This window comes from Lissotriton vulgaris, chromosome 7, assembly GCF_964263255.1.
Source record: "Lissotriton vulgaris chromosome 7, aLisVul1.2, whole genome shotgun sequence".
Classification (NCBI taxonomy): Eukaryota; Metazoa; Chordata; class Amphibia; order Caudata; family Salamandridae; genus Lissotriton; species Lissotriton vulgaris.
The window spans coordinates 757,898,580-757,922,255 of NC_141695.1; the positions used below are offsets into that span (position 1 = coordinate 757,898,580).

At 46.8% G+C, this 23,676-nt stretch overlaps 1 protein-coding gene across 1 annotated transcript in view; it reads right to left on the reverse strand.

Moving 5' to 3' along the window:
* SDK2 (sidekick cell adhesion molecule 2) overlaps positions 1 to 23,676 on the reverse strand; it is a 590,299-nt gene that overhangs the window by 319,715 nt on the left and 246,908 nt on the right. Inside the window, exon 5 of the mRNA XM_086929413.1 lies at positions 16,456 to 16,589. Within this exon, the coding sequence (XP_086785539.1) occupies positions 16,456 to 16,589 (134 nt within the window). The remainder of the gene's footprint in view (positions 1 to 16,455; positions 16,590 to 23,676) is intronic.

Below are 23,676 nucleotides of genomic sequence, written 5' to 3' on the forward strand. Positions count from 1 at the left end.
CCGTAAATTTCACGGACTGCCCGTAATTTGGGCCTCTTGTCCGTGAAGAATTCTTTCAGGGACGCCTTTTGTCCCTAATTTCAGCTGCAAGCAGTCTGAGAGTCCAGTAACTCTGACTGCATGGGCCAGCTCGCGCTCCTGCTGTGATCAGTGGCCTGCAGCAGCCCCTCCCGGACCTGGCACAGATTGCTATCAGGCCCATTATCATCCTAATTATCACATACAGAATGATAATGGGTCAGTGACAGCATTTCTGGGCCTCCTCTTGCACTCACTTTGGAAACTCATGTTGGAAACCGAGATTTCCCCATCATCTTTTGTTGATCGGAGGCTTTTTATGTGCGAAGGTACTGAAATGCTCAGTTCTCAAACGTGAGTGATGAAAACTATTTTACCCAATAGTTTAAATTATCTTTTTGTTCATGGTAATTGCTATTGTGCCAAATCAATTGCAACAATTTGACATTTGTAAATGGAAATCTACACAGGCTAGTCTACCTGAAGGCTACATTTACTGATTCTCTTTTTAAAAATGTTGTTTTTTTTCCAATTAAAAAGAGCAATACTTAACCAACCTTGCACAACAAACGTTAACTTTTACTTTTAACTTTACTGCGGGGAAAAAACCATGAAGAAAGTGAAATAAATTTAAGCCTGATATGCAGTGATAATTTCGAGCTGAACAGCATAGACTAGCTTTTTAATTATCGATCAGCAGCTTCCATATGCCATTATCTCCTGTATTGGTTATTGCTGCACAACCCCAGTTCTTTGTTGCGGCTTGCGTGAGAAGGCTTCCCAGAATGCTGTAGGGTTTTTGCCACCCTATTTTGACACGCTTTTTGCCTGTATTCTAAATGTATCCTGTGTTAGAACATTTCAACGCATTATTTTTGTCCCACTTTTGGCTACTTATTCAATGACAGTAACTTCATAATTCCTTCAATATTTTTGAAGTGCCATGCCATGTCTATGGTAGAAAATCTGCAAATGACATTTGTATTGCCATCTGTCTGCCACTCAAGCACCATGAGGACTGAGAATTTTGCCTGAAAATATTAAAGGAAGCTCTTAATGAGAGAGATGACATCTGCCGCGGAGGTAAAGTAGAATATCTGAGGAGCAGGAGATATGGAAAGAGCAATCTAATGCTATTCTGGAAGAGGCTCCTCACACTGCAACCTTACCCTCTCAATCTCCAAGGTCCAAACACATATTTTATAGCAGGAGACCGATTTTTACTTTATGTAGATAGTAAATTGGGTTACTACTTTTAACACAGAGATCCTTTTGTTACCTGCAATTTATATATTGTTATCCTTGTAATATAGCACAGAGAGCTATGAAGGACATGTGACTCCTACACCTTGTAACCCTGTCTCATGTAACTCAGCTTTTACATTGATTTACACATGCACATGATTTATTGTCAATGTATAATGTGTATGTTAAGTAAAGAGCTCTGACACCCTGCATTGCGTTGCATAATGCTATAAAATAAATAAAATAGTATTTACACAAACAATTTCAATAGCACTGAGACAGACCAACACACCTGACATTTTTACAGTGCATGCATCTGTTATATACAGGGACAGAACAAAGGCACAATCTGCCTCTCTTAACAAGTACCTGAGAATAGATAACAAGCTGTGTGCCTTTCTTTCCCCTCCGTGGCATTTACTTTTAAGTGTGAGGTTCTAGCCCGCCTCCAGTCAGGATATTCAGACAAAAGGAGGCCTGATGGCCCTTTAACTTCGGCCCAGCTGGAGGTGAAAATAGCACCCTCACTCCCTGCACGTTGCTGCTCATAATGAAATAGATGTACTCGCGCTCATTAACATGTCTCGGTGTCTGAAAATTACCCCGAGACAAGTTCAGAATATTCCTATAAGGCCCAACTTCTTGGCAGGGGTGATGGAGTCGACACTGTTAAAATAGTAGGTGGAAGCCATGTACCCCCGACATGCGCCCTGGTGTTATATAATTTGCACCACATATGGAACTGTGTCATGAACTTTGCGCAATATAGCTTATATTACCCCACTGATCATCATTTCATGATCCATGAAAGGGTGAAACGCTGAAAGGCACCAGCAAAGTGTCTGAAATATTACTTGCAGGTTATTATGTAAATCACTGCAGCATGTACTCCGCTATCTTACCGAATAGAAGTAACACTGTAGAATGCTTAAGTTGGCATGCGTAATGAGTACTCACTGCCCAGTTTCGTTAGTTATGTTGCTTTTACTTATTTTACTCTTCGTTATATTTTGATGTTGTTGTTGCCTATCATTCTGTTGCCTTCTTTTGTGTGGCTACATAACGTAGACAGACTAACATAAGGAATGATGTACGGTAGTCTATCCCGCGGTGCATCTAGCGCATCCCACTTGCAAAAGGTGTGTAAAGGCCTCGCGTAGGAGGCATTTTTGTGATCACAAACCCTGCCAATCACAAAATTGAATGCATGGGTGGAGTAAGGGAGAAGTGAACAGAGAATTTTAAGGATAATGTGGATCAATGATGACACTGTAGGAATGGTTCTGTAGGTTTGTTGGATTGACAATTCTCTTGATAGTTCTTTGCATGTACAAGAGTTAGTGTGCGTTTGATGTGAACAGAGTATTTTAGAATGAACTGGAGAATTCACTTAACCGTAATGTTCTGGAACTGAGATTTGAGATTTCAGGAGGCTGGGGGTGCAGTGAAGGAGAGAGCACAGGGAGGAGGGATTGCAGGACTAAAGCATTGGAGACGAAGGATACCACAGGAGATTGATGGTCCAGAGACAGAGAGCATCAGGAGGAGAGGGAGCATACGAGCAATTCAAAGGTGTTGAACGATAGCACAGGAAACTTCTAGCACACAAACAATGTGCTGGAACCGAGAGAACACAGGCAGCACAAGGCGTTGACTGTGTGGGAACTAGGTGGAGATAAGGGAGAGCACAAAAACAGTAGGGCCTGTCAGGTCCGAAGATAGAGACTGGGGCTCGAGAGGAATCAGGAAAGAGAGATGGGCAGCCATGGCAGACAGACTAACAACTATGTGGTTATACTGAATAAGCAGTTTCCTATGTCATTATCATATGAAATCTCTTTATAGATGTAATAACTACACTTTCACAATTGCTTTATTAACCTTCTTGCTTTCTCAATTATTCTTGGAAAGGCACCATTTGCACACTCTTTTTTCAAACTTTTCTCAGGGAAGAACCCCCCCCCCCCCCCCCCCCCCCCCCACCATCACACACACACCCCTCCTAATGAGGTTCAGGCTCGCTCGCTGCGCTCGCCACTGGGCACTCATCACAACTTTTTACGCCCACCACTTTCAAATATCACCAGCGGCCACTGCTCCTGCGAAGCCCAGGGCATGGCAAACTGTTTTAGTTTATGAGCTCCTGTCACCTCACCAGGGGCCAAGCTCTGGGTGGGTGGAGGATTCATTTTGAATAATGTTACCCAGGTGCCTCCACTATGCAAACGCAGGTATTTAAGTTTCACTCCGGCACACTACAGATGCAGTTCAAGGTTCTCTCAACCTAATATAAACTTATTATTTTGACTTGTGCTTGTGTTGGGTGTCTGTTAACTTATGTAATATTGTACGACCTCCTTTGATGTGTCTGTAAAATGTACCTTTTGTCCCAAATTTCTGTCCAGAATTCTGACCTTCTGTCCTGAATTTTTGTCCTGAATTTGGACCCTTTGTCCTGAATTTTTACACTCACTTTCCTGAATTTGCACCCATGCCAGTTGGTCACCCAAGGCAGAGGTGAAGGCATGCCCCAGCAAACAAGCAGCCGAGTCAGATGTGGAGTCATTACAGCAAGTGATGCAAGAGGGTCTAAGAGCTCCCAGGGGTGGTAAAAGCAATGCCTGGGGACAGGCCGTCCGAGGGCTCCTGGACTCTCTCTCATGCATGTGTGTAGAAGGTGTGAGGGTCACTGGTGTGAAATCAAAGAGCGAGTGAGGGTCTCAGCTATCACAAACACAGGAGGTATGAGGACCACATGGTAGGCATCAGTCATTCTCAGATTCAGAAAGTGAAAGTTTCTGAGGCTGATATCAGTGATATTCAGACACAGAATGTCCGAGGGTCTCTGCTTGAATATCAGTGATGCTCGGGTACAGAAGGGCTGAGGGTCTCTGCAGTGGTATCAGTGATTCTCAGTTTCAGAAGGACTGAGGGCCCCTGCAGTGATATCAGTGATGCTCGGTTACAGAAGGACAGAGGGCCCCTGCTGTGCTGTCAATGATGCCTGGGTACAGAAGGACTCGAGGCACCTCGAGTGATATCAGTGATGCTCAGTTACAGAAGGACTGAGGGTGTCTGCAGTGATATCAATGATGCTCGGTTACAGAAGGACTGAGGGCCCCTGCAGTGCTATCAATGATGCTTGGGTACAGAAGGACTGAGGGTCCCTGCAGTGATATCAATGATAGTTGGGTACAGAAGGACTGAGGGTTTCTGGAGTGATATCAGTGCTGCTTGACACAGAATCACTGAGGGTCCCTGCAGGGATATCAGTGATGCTCGGTTACAGAAGGACTGAGGGTCCCTGCAGGGATATCAGTGGTGCTTGGATAAAGAAGGACTGAGGGTCCCTGCAGGGATATCAGTGGTGCTTGGATAAAGAAGGACTGAGGGTCCCTGCAGGGATATCAGTGATGCTCGGTTACACAAGGACTGAGGGTCCCTGCAGGGATATCAGTGGTGCTTGGATAAAGAAGGACTGAGGGTCCCTGCAGGGATATCAGTGATGCTCGGTTACAGAAGGACTGAGGGTGTCTGCAGTGATATCAATGATGCTCGGTTACAGAAGGACTGAGGGCCCCTGCAGTGCGATCAATGATGCTTGGGTACAGAAGGACTGAGGGTCCCTGCAGTGATATCAATGATAGTTGGGTACAGAAGGACTGAGGGTCCCTGCAGGGATATCAGTGATGCTCGGTTACAGAATGACTGAGGGTCCCTGCAGGGATATCAGTGGTGCTTGGATAAAGAAGGACTGAGAGTCCCTGCAGGGATATCAGTGGTGCTTGGATAAAGAAGGACTGAGGGTCCCTGCAGGGATATCAGTGATGCTCGGTTACACAAGGACTGAGGGTCCCTGCAGGGATATCAGTGGTGCTTGGATAAAGAAGGACTGAGGGTCCCTGCAAGGATATCAGTAGTGCTTGGATAAAGAAGGACTGAGGGTCCCTGCAGGGATATCAGTGATGCTCGGTTACACAAGGACTGAGGGTCCTTGCAGGGATATCAGTGGTGCTTGTATAAAGAAGAACTGAGGGTCCCTGCAGGGATATCAGTGGTGCTTGGATAAAGAAGGACTGAGGCTCCCTGCAGGGATATCAGTGATGCTTGGTTACAGAAGGACTGAGGGTGTCTGCAGTGATATCAGTGATGCTCGGGTACAGAAGGACTGAGGGTCCCTGCAGGGATGTCAGTGATGCTCGGTTACACAAGGACTGAGGGTCCCTGCAGGGATATCAGTGATGCTCGGTTACAGAAGGACTGAGGGTGTCTGCAGTGATATCAGTGATGCTTGGTTACAGAAGGACTGAGAGTGTCTGCAGTGATATCAGTGATGCTCGGGTACAGAAGGACTGAGGGTCCCTGCAGGGATGTCAGTGATGCTCGGTTACACAAGGACTGAGGGTCCCTGCAGGGATATCAGTGATGCTCGGTTACAGAAGGACTGAGGGTGTCTGCAGTGATATCAGTGATGCTTGGGTACAGAAGGACTGAGGGTCTCTGGAGTGATATCAGTGCTGCTTGACACAGAATAACAGAGGGTCCCTGCAGGGATATCAGTGATTCCTGGGTAGGAAGGAATGAGGGTCCCTGCAGTGATATTAGGGATGCTGGAGTACAGAAGGACAGAGGGTCCCTGCAGAGATATCAGTGATGCTCAAGTACGGAATGACCGAGGGTACCTGCAGTTATATCAGTGATTCTTGGGTACATAAGGACTGAGGGTCCCTGCAGGGATATCAGTGATTCTCATTTACAGAAGGACTGAGGGTCCCTGCTGTGACATCAGAGATGCTTGGGTACGACAGGATTGAGGGTCTATGCTGTGATATCAGTGATGCTCGGTAACAGAAGGACTGAGGGTCTCTGCAGTGATATCAGTGATGCTCGGTTAGAAGGACTGAGAGTGTCTGCAGTGATATCAGTGATGCTCGCTCTGTTAGAAGGACTGAGGGTGTCTGCAGTGATATCAGTGATGCTCGGGTACGGAAGGACTGAGTGTCCCTGCAGTGCTATCAGTGATGCTCGGTTACAGAAGGACTGAGGGTCTCTGCAGTGATATCAGTGATGCTCAGTTACAGAAGGACTGAGGTTGTCTGCAATGATATCAATGATGCTCGGTTACAGAAGGACTGAGGGTCCCTGGAGTGAGATTAGAGATGCTCAGTTACAGAAGGACTGAGGGTGTCTGCAGTGATATCATTGATGCTCGGTTACAGAAGGACTGAGGGTCCCTGCAGTGATATCAGTGATGCTCAGTTACATAAGGACTGAGGGTCCCTGGAGTGAGATTAGAGATGCTCAGTTACAGAAGGACTGAGGGTGTCTGCAGTGATATCAATGATGCTCGGTTACAGAAGGACTGAGGGTCTCTGCAGTGATATCAGTGATGCTCAGTTACAGAATGACTGAGGGTCTCTGCAGTGATATCAATGATGCTCGGTTACAGAAGGACTGAGGGTCTCTGCAGTGATATCATTGATACTTGGGTACAGAAGGACTAAGGGTCTCTGCAGTGATATCAGCGATGCTCGGTTACAGAAGGACTGAGGGTCTCTGCAGTGATATCAGTGATGCTTGGTAACAAAAGGACTGAGGGTCTCTGCAGTGCTATCAGCGATGCTCGGTTACAGAAGGACTGAGGGTGTCTGCAGTGATATCAGTGATGCTCGGTTAGAAGGACTGAGGATGTCTGCAGTGATATCAGTGATGCTCAGGTACGGAATGACCGAGGGTACCTGCAGTTATATCAGTGATTCTTGGGTACATAAGGACTGAGGGTCCCTGCAGGGATATCAGTGATTCTCATTTACAGAAGGACTGAGGGTCCCTGCTGTGACATCAGAGATGCTTGGGTACGACAGGATTGAGGGTCTATGCTGTGATATCAGTGATGCTCGGTAACAGAAGGACTGAGGGTCTCTGCAGTGATATCAGTGATGCTCGGCTAGAAGGACTGAGAGTGTCTGCAATGATATCAATGATGCTCGGTTACAGAAGGACTGAGGGTCCCTGGAGTGAGATTAGAGATGCTCAGTTACAGAAGGACTGAGGGTGTCTGCAGTGATATCATTGATGCTCGGTTACAGAAGGACTGAGGGTCCCTGCAGTGATATCAGTGATGCTCAGTTACATAAGGACTGAGGGTCCCTGGAGTGAGATTAGAGATGCTCAGTTACAGAAGGACTGAGGGTGTCTGCAGTGATATCAATGATGCTCGGTTACAGAAGGACTGAGGGTCTCTGCAGTGATATCAGTGATGCTCAGTTACAGAATGACTGAGGGTCTCTGCAGTGATATCAATGATGCTCGGTTACAGAAGGACTGAGGGTCTCTGCAGTGATATCATTGATACTTGGGTACAGAAGGACTAAGGGTCTCTGCAGTGATATCAGCGATGCTCGGTTACAGAAGGACTGAGGGTCTCTGCAGTGATATCAGTGATGCTTGGTAACAAAAGGACTGAGGGTCTCTGCAGTGCTATCAGCGATGCTCGGTTACAGAAGGACTGAGGGTGTCTGCAGTGATATCAGTGATGCTCGGTTAGAAGGACTGAGGATGTCTGCAGTGATATCAGTGATGCTCAGGTACGGAATGACCGAGGGTACCTGCAGTTATATCAGTGATTCTTGGGTACATAAGGACTGAGGGTCCCTGCAGGGATATCAGTGATTCTCATTTACAGAAGGACTGAGGGTCCCTGCTGTGACATCAGAGATGCTTGGGTACGACAGGATTGAGGGTCTATGCTGTGATATCAGTGATGCTCGGTAACAGAAGGACTGAGGGTCTCTGCAGTGATATCAGTGATGCTCGGCTAGAAGGACTGAGAGTGTCTGCAGTGATATCAGTGATGCTCGCTCGGTTAGAAGGACTGAGGGTGTCTGCAGTGATATCAGTGATGCTCGGGTACGGAAGGACTGAGGGTCCCTGCAGTGCTATCAGTGATGCTCGGTTACAGAAGGACTGAGGGTCTCTGCAGTGATATCATTGATACTTGGGTACAGAAGGACTAAGGGTCTCTGCAGTGATATCAGCGATGCTCGGTTACAGAAGGACTGAGGGTCTCTGCAGTGATATCAGTGATGCTTGGTAACAAAAGGACTGAGGGTCTCTGCAGTGCTATCAGCGATGCTCGGTTACAGAAGGACTGAGGGTGTCTGCAGTGATATCAGTGATGCTCGGTTAGAAGGACTGAGGATGTCTGCAGTGATATCAGTGATGCTCAGGTACGGAATGACCGAGGGTACCTGCAGTTATATCAGTGATTCTTGGGTACATAAGGACTGAGGGTCCCTGCAGGGATATCAGTGATTCTCATTTACAGAAGGACTGAGGGTCCCTGCTGTGACATCAGAGATGCTTGGGTACGACAGGATTGAGGGTCTATGCTGTGATATCAGTGATGCTCGGTAACAGAAGGACTGAGGGTCTCTGCAGTGATATCAGTGATGCTCGGCTAGAAGGACTGAGAGTGTCTGCAGTGATATCAGTGATGCTCGCTCGGTTAGAAGGACTGAGGGTGTCTGCAGTGATATCAGTGATGCTCGGGTACGGAAGGACTGAGGGTCCCTGCAGTGCTATCAGTGATGCTCGGTTACAGAAGGACTGAGGGTCTCTGCAGTGATATCAGTGATGCTCAGTTACAGAAGGACTGAGGTTGTCTGCAATGATATCAATGATGCTCGGTTACAGAAGGACTGAGGGTCCCTGGAGTGAGATTAGAGATGCTTAGTTACAGAAGGACTGAGGGTGTCTGCAGTGATATCAATGATGCTCGGTTACAGAAGGACTGGGGGTCCCTGCAGTGATATCAGTGATGCTCAGTTACATAAGGACTGAGGGTCCCTGGAGTGAGATTAGAGATGCTCAGTTACAGAAAAACTGAGGGTGTCTGCAGTGATATCAATGATGCTCGGTTACAGAAGGACTGAGGGTCTCTGCAGTGATATCAGTGATGCTCAGTTACAGAATGACTGAGGGTCTCTGCAGTGATATCAATGATGCTCGGTTACAGAAGGACTGAGGGTCTCTGCAGTGATATCATTGATACTTGGGTACAGAAGGACTAAGGGTCTCTGCAGTGATATCAGCGATGCTCGGTTACAGAAGGACTGAGGGTCTCTGCAGTGATATCAGTGATGCTTGGTAACAAAAGGACTGAGGGTCTCTGCAGTGCTATCAGCGATGCTCGGTTACAGAAGGACTGAGGGTGTCTGCAGTGATATCAGTGATGCTCGGTTAGAAGGACTGAGGATGTCTGCAGTGATATCAGTGATGCTCGGGTACGGAAGGACTGAGGGTCCCTGCAGTGATATCAATGATGCTCGGTTACAGAAGGACTGAGGGTATCTGCAGTGATATCAGTGATGCTCAGTTACAGAATGACTGAGGGTCTCTGCAGTGATATCAATGATGCTCGGTTACAGAAGGACTGAGGGTCTCTGCAGTGATATCATTGATACTTGGGTACAGAAGGACTAAGGGTCTCTGCAGTGATATCAGCGATGCTCGGTTACAGAAGGACTGAGGGTCTCTGCAGTGATATCAGTGATGCTCGGTAACAAAAGGACTGAGGGTCTCTGCAGTGCTATCAGCGATGCTCGGTTACAGAAGGACTGAGGGTGTCTGCAGTGATATCAGTGATGCTCGGTTAGAAGGACTGAGGATGTCTGCAGTGATATCAGTGATGCTCGGGTACGGAAGGACTGAGGGTCCCTGCAGTGCTATCAGCGATGCTCGGTTACAGAAGGACTGAGGGTCTCTGCAGTGATATCATTGATACTTGGGTACAGAAGGACTGAGGGTCCCTGTAGTGATATATGTGATGCTCGGGTACAAAAGGACTGAGGGTGTCTGCAGTGATATCAGTGATGCTCAGATACGGAATGACTGAGGGTCCCTGCAGTGCTATCTGCGATGCTCGGTTACAGAAGGACCGAGGGTGTTTGCAGTGATACCAGTGATGCTCGGGTACAGAAGGACTGAGGGCCCCTGCAGAGATATCAGAGATGCTTGGGTACAGAATGACTCAAGGCACCTGGAGTGAGATCAGTGATGCTCGGTTACAGAAGGACTGAGGGTCTCTGCAGTGGTATCAGTGATGCTCAGTTATAGAAGGACTGAGGGCCTCTGCAGTGGTATCAGTGATGCTCAGTTACAGAAGGGCTGAGGGTGTCTGCAGTGATATCAATGATGCTCAGTTACATAAGGACTAAGGGTCCCTGGAGTGAGATTAGAGATGCTCAGTTACAGAAGGACTGAGGGTGTCTGCAGTGATATCAGTGATGCTCGGTTACAGAAGGACTGAGGGTCCCTGGAGTGAGATCAGAGATGCTTGGGTACAGAAGGACTGAGGGCGTCTGCAGTGATATCAATGATGCTGGGTTACCGAAGGACTGAGGGTCTCTGCAGTGATATCAGTGATGCTCAGTTACAGAATGACTGAGGGTCTCTGCAGTGATATCAATGATGCTCGGTTACAGAAGGACTGAGGGTCTCTGCAGTGATATCATTGATACTTGGGTACAGAAGGACTAAGGGTCTCTGCAGTGATATCAGCGATGCTCGCTTACAGAAGGACTGAGTGTCTCTGCAGTGATATCAGTGATGCTCGGTAACAAAAGGACTGAGGGTCTCTGCAGTGCTATCAGCGATGCTCGGTTACAGAAGGACTGAGGGTGTCTGCAGTGACATCAGTGATGCTCGGTAACAGAAGGACTGAGGGTCTCTGCAGTGATATCATTGATACTTGGGTACAGAAGGACTGAGGGTCCCTGCAGTGCTATCAGTGATGCTTGGGTACAGAAGGACTCGAGGCACCTGCAGTGAGATCAGTGATGCTCGGTTACTGAAGGACTGAGGGTGTCTGCAGTGATATCAATAATGCTCGGTTACAGAAGGACCGAGGGTCCCTGGAGTAAGATCAGTGATGCTTGGGTACAGAAGGACTAAGGGTCTCTGCAGTGATATCATTGATACTTGGGTACAGAAGGACTGAGGGTCCCTGTAGTGATATCAGTGATGCTCAGATACAAAAGGACTAAGGGTCCCTGCAGTGCTATCAGTGATGCTTGGGTACAGAAGGACTCGAGGCACCTGGAGTGAGATCAGTGATGCTTGGTTACTGAAGGACTGAGGGTCTCTGCAATGATATCAATGATGCTCGGTTACAGAAGGACTTAGGGTCTCTGCAGTGATATCAGTGATGCTCGGTTACAGAAGGACTGAGGGTGTCTGCAGTGATATCAGTGATGCTCGGTGACAGAAGGACTGAGGATCTCTGGAGTGATATCAGTGATGCTCGGTTACAGAAGGACTGAGGATGTCTGCAGTGATATCAGTGATGCTCGGTTACAGTAGGACTGAGGGTCCCTGGAGTGAGATCAGTGATGCTTGGGTACAGAATGACTGAGGGCGTCTGCAATGATTTCAGCGATGCTCGGTGACAGAAGGACTGAGGGTCTCTGCAGTGATATCAGTGATGCTCGGTGACAGAAGGACTAAGGGTCTCTGCAGTGATATCAGTGATGCTCAGATACAAAAGGACTAAGGGTCCCTGCAGTGCTATCAGTGATGCTTGGGTCCAGAAGGACTCGAGGCACCTGGAGTGAGATCAGTGATGCTTGGTTACTGAAGGACTGAGGGTCTCTGCAATGATATCAATGATGCTCGGTTACAGAAGGACTTAGGGTCTCTGCAGTGATATCAGTGATGCTCGGTTACAGAAGGACTGAGGGTGTCTGCAGTGATATCAGTGATGCTCGGTGACAGAAGGACTGAGGGTCTCTGGAGTGATATCAGTGATGCTCGGTTACAGAAGGACTGAGGATGTCTGCAGTGATATCAGTGATGCTCGGTTACAGTAGGACTGAGGGTCCCTGGAGTGAGATCAGTGATGCTTGGGTACAGAATGACTGAGGGCGTCTGCAATGATTTCAGCGATGCTCGGTGACAGAAGGACTGAGGGTCTCTGCAGTGATATCAGTGATGCTCGGTGACAGAAGGAATGAGGGTCTCTGCAGTGATATCAGTGATGCTCGGTTACAGAAGGACTGAGGATGTCTGCAGTGATATCAGTGATGCTCGGTTACAGAAGGACTGAGGGTGTCTGCAGTGATATCAGTGATGCTCGGTGACAGAAGGACTGAGGGTGTCTGCAGTGATATCAGTGATGCTCGGCGACAGAAGGACTGATGGGGTCTGCATTGATATCAGTGATGCTCGTTACAGAAGGACTGAGGGTCCCTGGAGTGAGATCAGTGATGCTTGGGTACAGAAGGACTGAGAGTGTCTGCAGTGATATCAATGATGCTCGGTTACAGAAGGACTGAGGGTCCCTGCAGTGATATCAGTGATGCTCAGTTACAGAATGACTGAGGGTCTCTGCAGTGATATCAATGATGCTCGGTTACAGAAGGACTGAGGGTCTCTGCAGTGAAATCAATGATGCTCTGTTACATAAGGACTGAGGGTCCCTGGAGTGAGATTAGAGATGCTCAGTTACAGAAGGACTGAGGGTGTCTGCAGTGATATCAATGATGCTCGGTTACAGAAGGACTGAGGGTCTCTGCAGTGATATCAGTGATGCTCAGTTACAGAATGACTGAGGGTCTCTGCAGTGATATCAATGATGCTCGGTTACAGAAGGACTGAGGGTCTCTGCAGTGATATCATTGATACTTGGGTACAGAAGGACTAAGGGTCTCTGCAGTGATATCAGCGATGCTCGGTTACAGAAGGACTGAGGGTCTCTGCAGTGATATCAGTGATGCTCGGTTACAGAAGGACTGAGGGTCTCTGCAGTGCTATCAGCGATGCTCGGTTACAGAAGGACTGAGGGTGTCTGCAGTGATATCAGTGATGCTCGGTTAGAAGGACTGAGGATGTCTGCAGTGATATCAGTGATGCTCGGGTACGGAAGGACTGAGGGTCCCTGCAGTGCTATCAGCGATGCTCGGTTACAGAAGGACTGAGGGTCTCTGCAGTGATATCATTGATACTTGGGTACAGAAGGACTGAGGGTCCCTGTAGTGATATATGTGATGCTCGGGTACAAAAGGACTGAGGGTGTCTGCAGTGATATCAGTGATGCTCGGATACGGAATGACTGAGGGTCCCTGCAGTGCTATCTGCGATGCTCGGTTACAGAAGGACCGAGGGTGTTTGCAGTGATACCAGTGATGCTCGGGTACAGAAAGACTGAGGGCCCCTGCAGAGATATCAGAGATGCTTGGGTACAGAATGACTCAAGGCACCTGGAGTGAGATCAGTGATGCTTGGTTACAGAAGGACTGAGGGTCTCTGCAGTGGTATCAGTGATGCTCAGTTATAGAAGGACTGAGGGCCTCTGCAGTGGTATCAGTGATGCTCAGTTACAGAAGGGCTGAGGGTGTCTGCAGTGATATCAATGATGCTCAGTTACATAAGGACTAAGGGTCCCTGGAGTGAGATTAGAGATGCTCAGTTACAGAAGGACTGAGGGTGTCTGCAGTGATATCAATGATGCTCGGTTACAGAAGGACTGAGGGTCCCTGGAGTGAGATCAGAGATGCTTGGGTACAGAAGGACTGAGGGCGTCTGCAGTGATATCAATGATGCTGGGTTACCGAAGGACTGAGGGTCTCTGCAGTGATATCAGTGATGCTCAGTTACAGAATGACTGAGGGTCTCTGCAGTGATATCAATGATGCTCGGTTACAGAAGGACTGAGGGTCTCTGCAGTGATATCATTGATACTTGGGTACAGAAGGACTAAGGGTCTCTGCAGTGATATCAGCGATGCTCGGTTACAGAAGGACTGAGGGTCTCTGCAGTGATATCAGTGATGCTCAGTAACAAAAGGACTGAGGGTCTCTGCAGTGCTATCAGCGATGCTCGGTTACAGAAGGACTGAGGGTGTCTGCAGTGACATCAGTGATGCTCGGTAACAGAAGGACTGAGGGTCTCTGCAGTGATATCATTGATACTTGGGTACAGAAGGACTGAGGGTCCCTGCAGTGCTATCAGTGATGCTTGGGTACAGAAGGACTCGAGGCACCTGCAGTGAGATCAGTGATGCTCGGTTACTGAAGGACTGAGGGTGTCTGCAGTGATATCAATAATGCTCGGTTACAGAAGGACCGAGGGTCCCTGGTGTAAGATCAGTGATGTTTGGGTACAGAAGGACTAAGGGTCTCTGCAGTGATATCATTGATACTTGGGTACAGAAGGGCTGAGGGTCCCTGTAGTGATATCAGTGATGCTCAGATACAAAAGGACTAAGGGTCCCTGCAGTGCTATCAGTGATGCTTGGGTACAGAAGGACTCGAGGCACCTGGAGTGAGATCAGTGATGCTCGGTTACTGAAGGACTGAGGGTCTCTGCAATGATATCAATGATGCTCGGTTACAGAAGGACTTAGGGTCTCTGCAGTGATATCAGTGATGCTCGGTTACAGAAGGACTTAGGGTCTCTGCAGAGATATCAGTGATGCTCGGTGACAGAAGGACTGAGGGTCTCTGGAGTGATATCAGTGATGCTCGGTTACAGAAGGACTGAGGATGTCTGCAGTGATATCAGTGATGCTCGGTTACAGAAGGACTGAGGGTCCCTGGAGTGAGATCAGTGATGCTTGGGTACAGAATGACTGAGGGCGTCTGCAATGATTTCAGAGATGCTCGGTGACAGAAGGACTGAGGGTCTCTGCAGTGATATCAGTGATGCTCGGTGACAGAAGGAATGAGGGTCTCTGCAGTGATATCAGTGATGCTCGGTGACAGAAGGACTGAGGGTCTCTGCAGTGATATCAGTGATGCTCGGTTACAGAAGGACTGAGGGTCCCTGGAGTGAGATCAGTGATGCTTGGGTACAGAATGACTGAGGGTCCCTGGAGTGAGATCAGTGATGCTTGGGTACAGAAGGACTGAGGGCGTCTGCAGTGATTTCAGTTATGCTCTGGTACAGATGGTCTGAGAGTCCACAGAGGGGGCCCCGGTGATGCTCTCATGCTCTTATGCCATAGAGCTCTGTGGGCGATGCAGAAATGCGAATGTCAGAAATGAAGAGGTACTTCAGCAAGAGGGTGGGGCAGTTGCTTGTGGGTGATAACCGAGGTTCAGGGGTACGCCGCATGGGTGACATCAGCTCAGGTACAGACCGTACCTTCGCTAGGAAAGGTGCGAAGGCCCCTCAAAGTGATGAGACCACAGACCAAGGACTGAAGACTCGAGGTTAGTTCCTTGGGGGAGATACTCGTGATGCACGGACACACAGAACTAGAACTTGAGGGAGCGCCTGGGGTGGATATTTGTGAAGAACCGGCATGTATGTTCATGAGGTTGTCTCGGGTGAGATAGAACATGTCACCGTGTTGCCTCAGTACACAAACAAACACAAACGGAGGAGAGGTTCCTGTGTTGGAGGCTGCCGTGTTCTGGGGAGGGTTTGTCTCTTTGCTGTGAAGGACAGCACACTCCGTGGGCAGAGGCAGGGCTCCTTGGCAGCTGTGGTAGGGGTACGTGGCGTCCAGTATGTTGTTTCACATCTTAAACAATGTGGTGTTTGGAGGCATGCGATTCAAGCGAGGGAGTACAGGCTTTAATCATCCGTACGGGGAGTTTGATTAGCGTCCACCCCGGATGTGGGCAGCGTCTCATCCAGGCATTACTCCGCTGCTTCTCGAGGCACTAGAAGCGCTCCACGTGTACTGCACGCTGATTGGTTAAAACACCTGCACAATGTGCGTCCATGGGTTACGTTTTTCACATGCCCTCCTCTGATGCACACATCTACCTATTCGCAGCCTAATGCGTCTCTGACTCATCTCTCCGTTCAAAAGAAACAGTTGTGAAAAATAAATGAATGCCCCCAAGAGTCTGCAAGCTTTTACGTCCAGCGGAGCAATCCTATTAGTCAGCTCTGCCTCCATTCCTAATTAATCAACCCAGCACTACGTCAAAGCCAGTTAAAACCCCAAAAACCGCAAGCACTTTCTTCTTCCAACAAGGCTCATAGTCTATGGCTGCCTGTGTTTTTTATCCTTACTTTTTGTGCTTGGTCTATTGTGAGCTTGACTTATTACTCAATACCACTTTGTTAGATTCTGGATCTACACCGCCTGCCACATGGAGCGGCAGTGAGCGGGTGTGATGGTCCACTCAGCCACCCTTCGCCTCCCTCTACCATCGTTGGGCTTGCACAGTGCTCACTTACTTTCTATGGTGAGTGTGATGGGCTGGCTGGTCTTGTTGTCTCCATTCTTGTCGTTGACCGCCTGCACATAGTAGCGCCCCGCATCTGGAGCTACCGAGGACAGGATGACCAGGGTATTGTCCATCGTGATGGCGCTGCATGAGAGGGAGAGAGAGAGAGTGGGTACAGCTGGGTTAGAGAAGAGTCGTGTGGATGCCAGGTGGTAGTCCTGTGTAACTGGGGCACATCTGGGGGCATATTATAGTTACTGCAATAATATTGACATTTTTTACTGTGCACCTCAAACATAGAATTATCATTTGCTTTTTAAATACCACCTCATCATTAGTACACAACTATACGATAGTCGTTTATTTGACCCTGTAAGGATGAAACGTTATGCTAGTTAGGGTTCGGCGAAATATTGTGTTCTGCCGGCAGAACTGGCGGAAATTTGGGATTTGGTGATTCTGCCAATTACCACATGGTTTAATTTTTTCTCATGCGGGACACCAGACCGTTAAGTTGGCACGCGCAAACGAGGACATCGCGTGTGGTCGAGATCATATGCAGTCAGAATGCTGCTCTTGAGTAGAAAATCTCCTCGAGTGGCAGCAAAATCCACTCGAGTAGCTGCGCCCTCTGATGCACTGTGTGATGCTGTTCGTGCTGATTTTTCAGTGTGGCATGCACTCCCGGCGTTGGCAGAACTCCGCGGAATCTTGCAGAGTTTTCATGTAACTCTGCGGAATTCGATCACGTGGAATTTCACAGCGTTACATGCCAGTATTACCATGAGTCAAATCTGATTCAAATCTGTGACTACCAGGTCATATAGGGTTCTCTGCAGTGAATGTGCTCCCGACAGAGTTAAACCTCGAGCTGGATAAAATGGTGACAGCATGCCGCTATAACACCCAAATAACCCTTAAACTACAACCTTTTTGGGGCACCCCTACTACCCAGTGCATGCACAGTCTGTTGTGAGACATATTGCGGCTCCTCAAGAACATACAGAGGTTTGGAGTCTGCCCATCACTTGCCATTCGTTGGTTTTCCTTGTCGCTCTCATTTGCCTGATTCTTTTTTGTCTCCCAGCTGGTCAATCTTGTGGTTTTCCCTACCAAGCAGCATTCCCTCTTTACATCTCTTTTGATCCTTCATGTACGTTTATCCTCCTGCACTACGTGTTGCTCTGTCATACTTCTGCTTCTCCCCATCCCCTCCATCTTGCGCCAGCTTAGGTGCTTCTCCCCACTGCTTCCCTCACCTGCATCCTGTTTATTGCTACCACCCACTAGAGCTTGTGTTGCTTCCCCCAACAACCATTTTGCTTCTGCCCCCCTCCCTCCTGCCTTCCCCATGTTGCTTCTGCACCCCTGCCCTGCTCCCCTCCACAGTGTTGCTTCCATCGCAGGTGTTGAACCTGCCACCAGTTGCTTCTGCTCACCAAATCTTAAAAAATAATGCTTTGGGTGTTTCATTTTCTTTTATTTACCAATTCGTCTCAGATTGGCTATTAATAATGAAAGCCCCTGTGTCTTTTTGAAGTGTGCACCTACAGAATGACACAAGTGCCTTCATCAAGGGCTTCTAATGGCATCTTTAGCCATGACGCACAGCATCAAGGATACTCTGCAGCGTGGCTACACGCAATTGACAAAGCCTATAGGCCTCAAAGGCTACACCCATCGGCTTTACCAATGCTTGTTTATTCTTACAAACACAACAATAATAATAATATTTTTATTCTCTCAGAGACTGAATTTATAAAAAAGACCCCCTTTTGTGTCCCTCCTTCCACGTGTCATTGCTGCATTCAACGTCAGCCTCATGCGTTGCGTAGAAAGCAGATTTTGCTGCTAAGGTCCACGGGAAGAAGAATTTACTAACGAGAATCTGAGTATTCAGAAAAACGGTGCTTTTGCATTAGTTCAAACGTGTCCAAACATCATCACATAAAGACGCATGGCTGAATGAAAGGCACCTTTAAATACATTTGCTCTAATCGAGCGATTTAAACGTGAGATGCAGTCCCCTCTAGCTGCTCGAACGCACAGTATAAATTCATCATTGACAAATAAATGTGAATTTTATTGAGGGAACTGCTTTTACATAGGAGTGACTAACATCGACAGGATTAGGCGTCCTGAACATATGGATTTGTAATTCAGGCAGTCTGCCTACTGTGGTGCCTGCGGTTGTGTTTTGTGGCACCCTCTTGCTTCTGGGTGGAACCTAGAGACCCCAACTGTGGTAGATGTAGTTATCCTTGATTGCACAATCATCTCTTTGGGGCAGTTTCTAGTCCCAGATATGGCTTACATGGTTACGCCCAAGCCAATACAGGATGTAGTCAACCCTTTACCAGATCAGCTGACCTAGCCACCAGAAGGTAGTAACTTAAGGGAATTATGAAAGGTATATGCACATACATATACACTGTCTTTCACACATCTACATCACACGTCATCCTAAAGCACACTTAAGCTCATCACAGGTTTGGAGCCCACCTCTAAGTCTTACACGCAACACCACCATTCTTCCCACACAGCTCATGCTAAAACCCAACAATTCTACCAACCATGCACACAAACCAGGTAGACTCTTTCTCTACCACAAAAAAAAACTTTGGATCCTGTTGAGAGATAGGAAAGCAACATACAAAACAATACAGTGATAAACAATATAATACCGTTTGCAACAATGTACGTGTAACTAGGGCTGTGAGCAAAGAACAAGCATAAAACAGGGTCGACACATGGATCTTCTAGATTGAATAACTTTTGGTGATAAAGTTTACAATAAAGTACGTTACTGAAAAACAATGTGAGTTCAACCATAGTTCTAACAGCCACAGGCAAACATCTCCCAATGGACCACGGCTGTTTGCTTACCAGAACAGCCAAAACAAACAGAATATTGGGTCTGATGTCTTATTCTCATGTGGAAACCAGAGATATGCAAATTCCATACTAACTGGTTTGCAAATGGGAATCCAATTTGTAATGAGACCTTTCTCATCGTCACATTGCATATTGTTAATTCACAGGTGATCATAAAACAGCCTGCCTAATGAATATTGATTATACAGGTCACAGTTCAAGACCCCCTGTGATTGGCTGTAAATGCAGACAGGCACCAGCGAGATACAGCAGACCTGTATCTACATTGGCATTCCCAAAAAGGAAAGTTTTTTTAAGCAGTCCCTTTCTATTATAAGAGGACCTATTCTGGTTTATTAAAAAATATATGTTTGAGAAAACATCACTAGGCGCAGGCAGGGGTCTTCTTGACCCCTGCCTGCTCCAGAGTCCCTCCAATCGCCACGAGACTACAAACACAGTTCACAAAGAGGAAAGTGTCCAACGGGAATACCCTCCCCTTCATGAATTAGTTACCACACGAACTCGGAGGGCAGTAAACCATCAATGATTTGCAACTGAATTGCGGTGATAAACAATGTATATTTCTGTTTTTTCCAAAACAGAAAAAGGAGGGGGGACACCCCATTCACGCCCTCTCCTATTTGTAGTATTGGAAGGACCGCAAAATCCGTTTTTACAACAAAAAAAATCAACTCGTAAAATGGCCTTTATACATTAAGAAACATTTTTTTGTGGTTGTAAACTGTGATATTGCAAATTTCAGGGTTTGTGATTGCAAAAAGAGCTTTCTACATCAGGCCCATTGTATCAAAATCATCTCTAAAATAAGTCAACATTAAAAGTATAATTGTACCCAGTACTTGTGGCCCTTTTTCATGTATATGCTGCAGGGGATGCAAATAGCAGTATCAAAGCCAATCAAGTCATGCATCCCCACAGTGGTAAAAGATTCATAGTTAATCAATAGGCAAACCTGGCCGGACACAGAAAGAGTGAAAGGGAGCTCAGTATTGACCAGTGCGTGAGGTCTCTAGACAGCGACAGCATTATCGCAGTGCTGACTCATCTGCGCTGAGCCTGAGCTTTGTGTGAGTTGATAGACACATTTTTATTCACAAGAAGACTCCTCGGTCTGTTGGGTACCGTTTGATTCTCTTATATTTCTTTCACCTAAAACGAAGGAGATTGTTTCCACCTTCTAAAGAAGAGTGGTGCATTCGCTTGAAATGCACTGAATATTAGATATTTGGTGCACTCTCCAAAGTTGAACTTAAAGAAGTTACTTCACATGAAAAGTGGCAGCCGGCATGACACGCGGGTGGTGAGGCAGGGGCAGGCACACGTGTAAAACAAAAAAATCAAAACAAAAAAATTACACACTTACCTTGCCCCTGGGTCTTGATGCAGCGTCCCGGTTCCTTGCTCCTGCTCTCCTTGTGGGACAGGAAGGCAGGAAGAACAGCCAGGCTCCCCTGATCAATCAAAATGCTGCAATTCAGCGTTGTGATTGGTTTTGATTGTCCTGTTTTGACATTCAGCCAAGGAATGGGGGCCAGGGCACGTTCTACATTCAGGCTGTAATGCAGCTTACATGGAGAACGGGGAAAGTGCACATAACTGATTTGGGAGGGCCGACCAAAGAGTTATTGCGCACTTAGGAGTGGGCAAACCACTCCCCCCCTGCCCTGCTCCGAGAGCAGCGCAGCTCCGCCCAACCGCAAAGCAGCACAGACAGATAAAATGATAATAACTCAAAGCTATTAGCAATTTATATTTCCCTTCGTTTACACTGCTCAAAAGCAGTAAGGCGACACTCCTCCACCATATCAGACGAGCCGCCACTGTACATGAAGACATATGGATGCATATTACGGCAGACGAACAAAAAATTAAAAAGTGTGAATAAACACAGCTTAACATACCATATTCTTGACTGATTTCGAAGGTCATTTAATAATAATCCAGGATATACCTGTAACAGCACACAGACTGCGCATGCCCTGTGCACAGGACAATGCTGTGCAACTCTATACACATTATAGAGGCATCGGTATGTAACTAGTGTTCTTTAACAGCAGTACCATTACACAGTGAGTGATGTTAAAAGACACAAAGCTACTGGAAGCCAACTGTGTTCAGACTGCCGAACATGGGCACAATTTAAACAAATTGGAAACTTTGGGGATGGAAGTGTCCCCTGCAGGGCTGTGGAGGGCCTGCACCCTGCCATGTGCTCAACATTTGGAAAAGACATGGTATGTTTCCTCAGGTTTTTTATTTTTGTATCAGTGAACATAACAATCATGCATGTTCACAGGGGGCTTCCTGTGTAAAAGAACTAAGACAACAAAGCGTGGCTCTGATGTCGAGCGAGGAACACAAAGTGCACCCCTCCATTAGGGTGTTCTTACTGTCCACTCGCCGAGCCGAGAAAGACTGGAAGCGTTGCAGCATCCACTGCCTGAGGAAGAGCCATTCCCTCCAGCCTGTCGCCTTCACGAGATTCTCTTTTGTTAAAAGATCTACTTGTTTAACTACACTGGGTCCTTGTGTATCATCTGGGTACTTGGGCGAAGATTGAGTGTTTACCTTTGTATGTGTTAGTTAGGGTAAGAGAGCAGGGTGTGAGCTTTACTGGATGGGTTACACAAAATGGAGGCCTTAGGTGAGAATGGCCTCGCCCTTTTGTCTGACCTGATAGTAGGGGTGAAACTTTCCTGGTCCTTGCCTCAGCAGTGTGCGGCAGATGGGTTTTGGTGGCTGATGGGCAGGTATCCAAGGAACCTTACTACGTGTAAGGTTGATAGCTCGAGCTCTCCTTAAAGCAAAATAGTTGCTGTATGCCAATGAAAATGAATATTTTCATCAATGTTCTTACATGATTGATATATATTAATGGGATTCCCATCATATGACGCAATATGATTTACATCATCGGTTGAATTAAACCAGAGAACAACTGGAATACACTTTTTGTTTCATTCATTTTCATTGGCATACAGCAACTATTTTGCTTTAAGGAGTGCTCGAGTTACCAACCCTGGATCCAATCCCTGGATTTGTATGCTCAGCACCTCACGGCACAGGAGGTGAACATCTCGAGCACCCTAACCATACGAACTTTGAATCATTGTGATTACATTTGAATATACTTGGAGTGCAGCGGTTCCAATTTCTAAGTTGATGGGCAGGTATGATATATCCTTTCCTTTCGCTCACCAAGTACAGAGATCTGAAATCATTTTGCCTCTTTCCCTAGGGTTGTTACTATACCATAGAAGCTGATGGTCGTGGATGCATTTTTTTTCTTTTCAAGCCCTCTGTTCCCTGCCAGGGGTATCCCAGCACATATCTAAGCCCTGTGGTATAATTTGTGCTGTCCCACCGGTCTCTTTTCTCTCTCCTATTCTACTCTTTGTTACTTTTGTGTACAATTCCTCACTCTTTGTTTGTTGTAAGATCCGGCTACGGACAGTTTTATCTGTGATCTGTTCTCCAGTGTTCACAATAGTACGGTAACAAATAGAACAAATTGTGGCTTCATGTGTAACACTGTTTTTCACAACTTGATATTGCTTGCTTGTGCTGCACATCTACCCCAGCATTTGAAGGGTGGTTACCTTGCCCCGTTTGTATTCTAATTAGATTTAGTTTCTGGGGTACCAAGTAGTTATTTTGTTAGATGGCATATGCTACATGGTGCCAGCGTGTATTTTTTAAGCATGTTGGTGTTGACATGATGCCATTTGAATTACTGAATTGTTGCTTTTTTTATTTAGGAAGCGTTTGCTGTTGGTTGGCTGCGCCTTTCATTAAAATACATTGCTATTCACCCTTGCACGTTGATTTATTTAATGTTGCTGTCATGAAAACATATTTACAAAGTAAAAGACAAGACACATGCTCTCCTAAGGACACAAAGAAAACACAAAGAAAAAAACGACTTTTTGTAAGTAGTATGTATTCTACAATATTTTTCTGTATGCCTATTAAGTTCACCACTTAATAATAATTTAATCTTGTTATTCCTTTTCCTAATATGCTTCATTGAGAGCACAGCTAATGCAATCAGAGGAGAAGAGGGTTCCCGCTCTCAGTTTCCCCACTGATGTAATCCAAGACTTTGCTTCGTGATGGTTCTTTCCCTGTAGGACAGCTGGAGGCAGCCCAGACAAATGTGTGCAACTATTACCAAACACCTACCTAACAAATCTGGTCCGGGAACTACTAGCATTCCACCGCCTTGTTTACTTCTTTCTCTTTATCTCAAACACACAAGGATTTAAGTGGACTGGGTCCATCTGGGACTCAGACCTGATAGTAATTTAAAAAGACACTGAAATGGGTCCTCGTC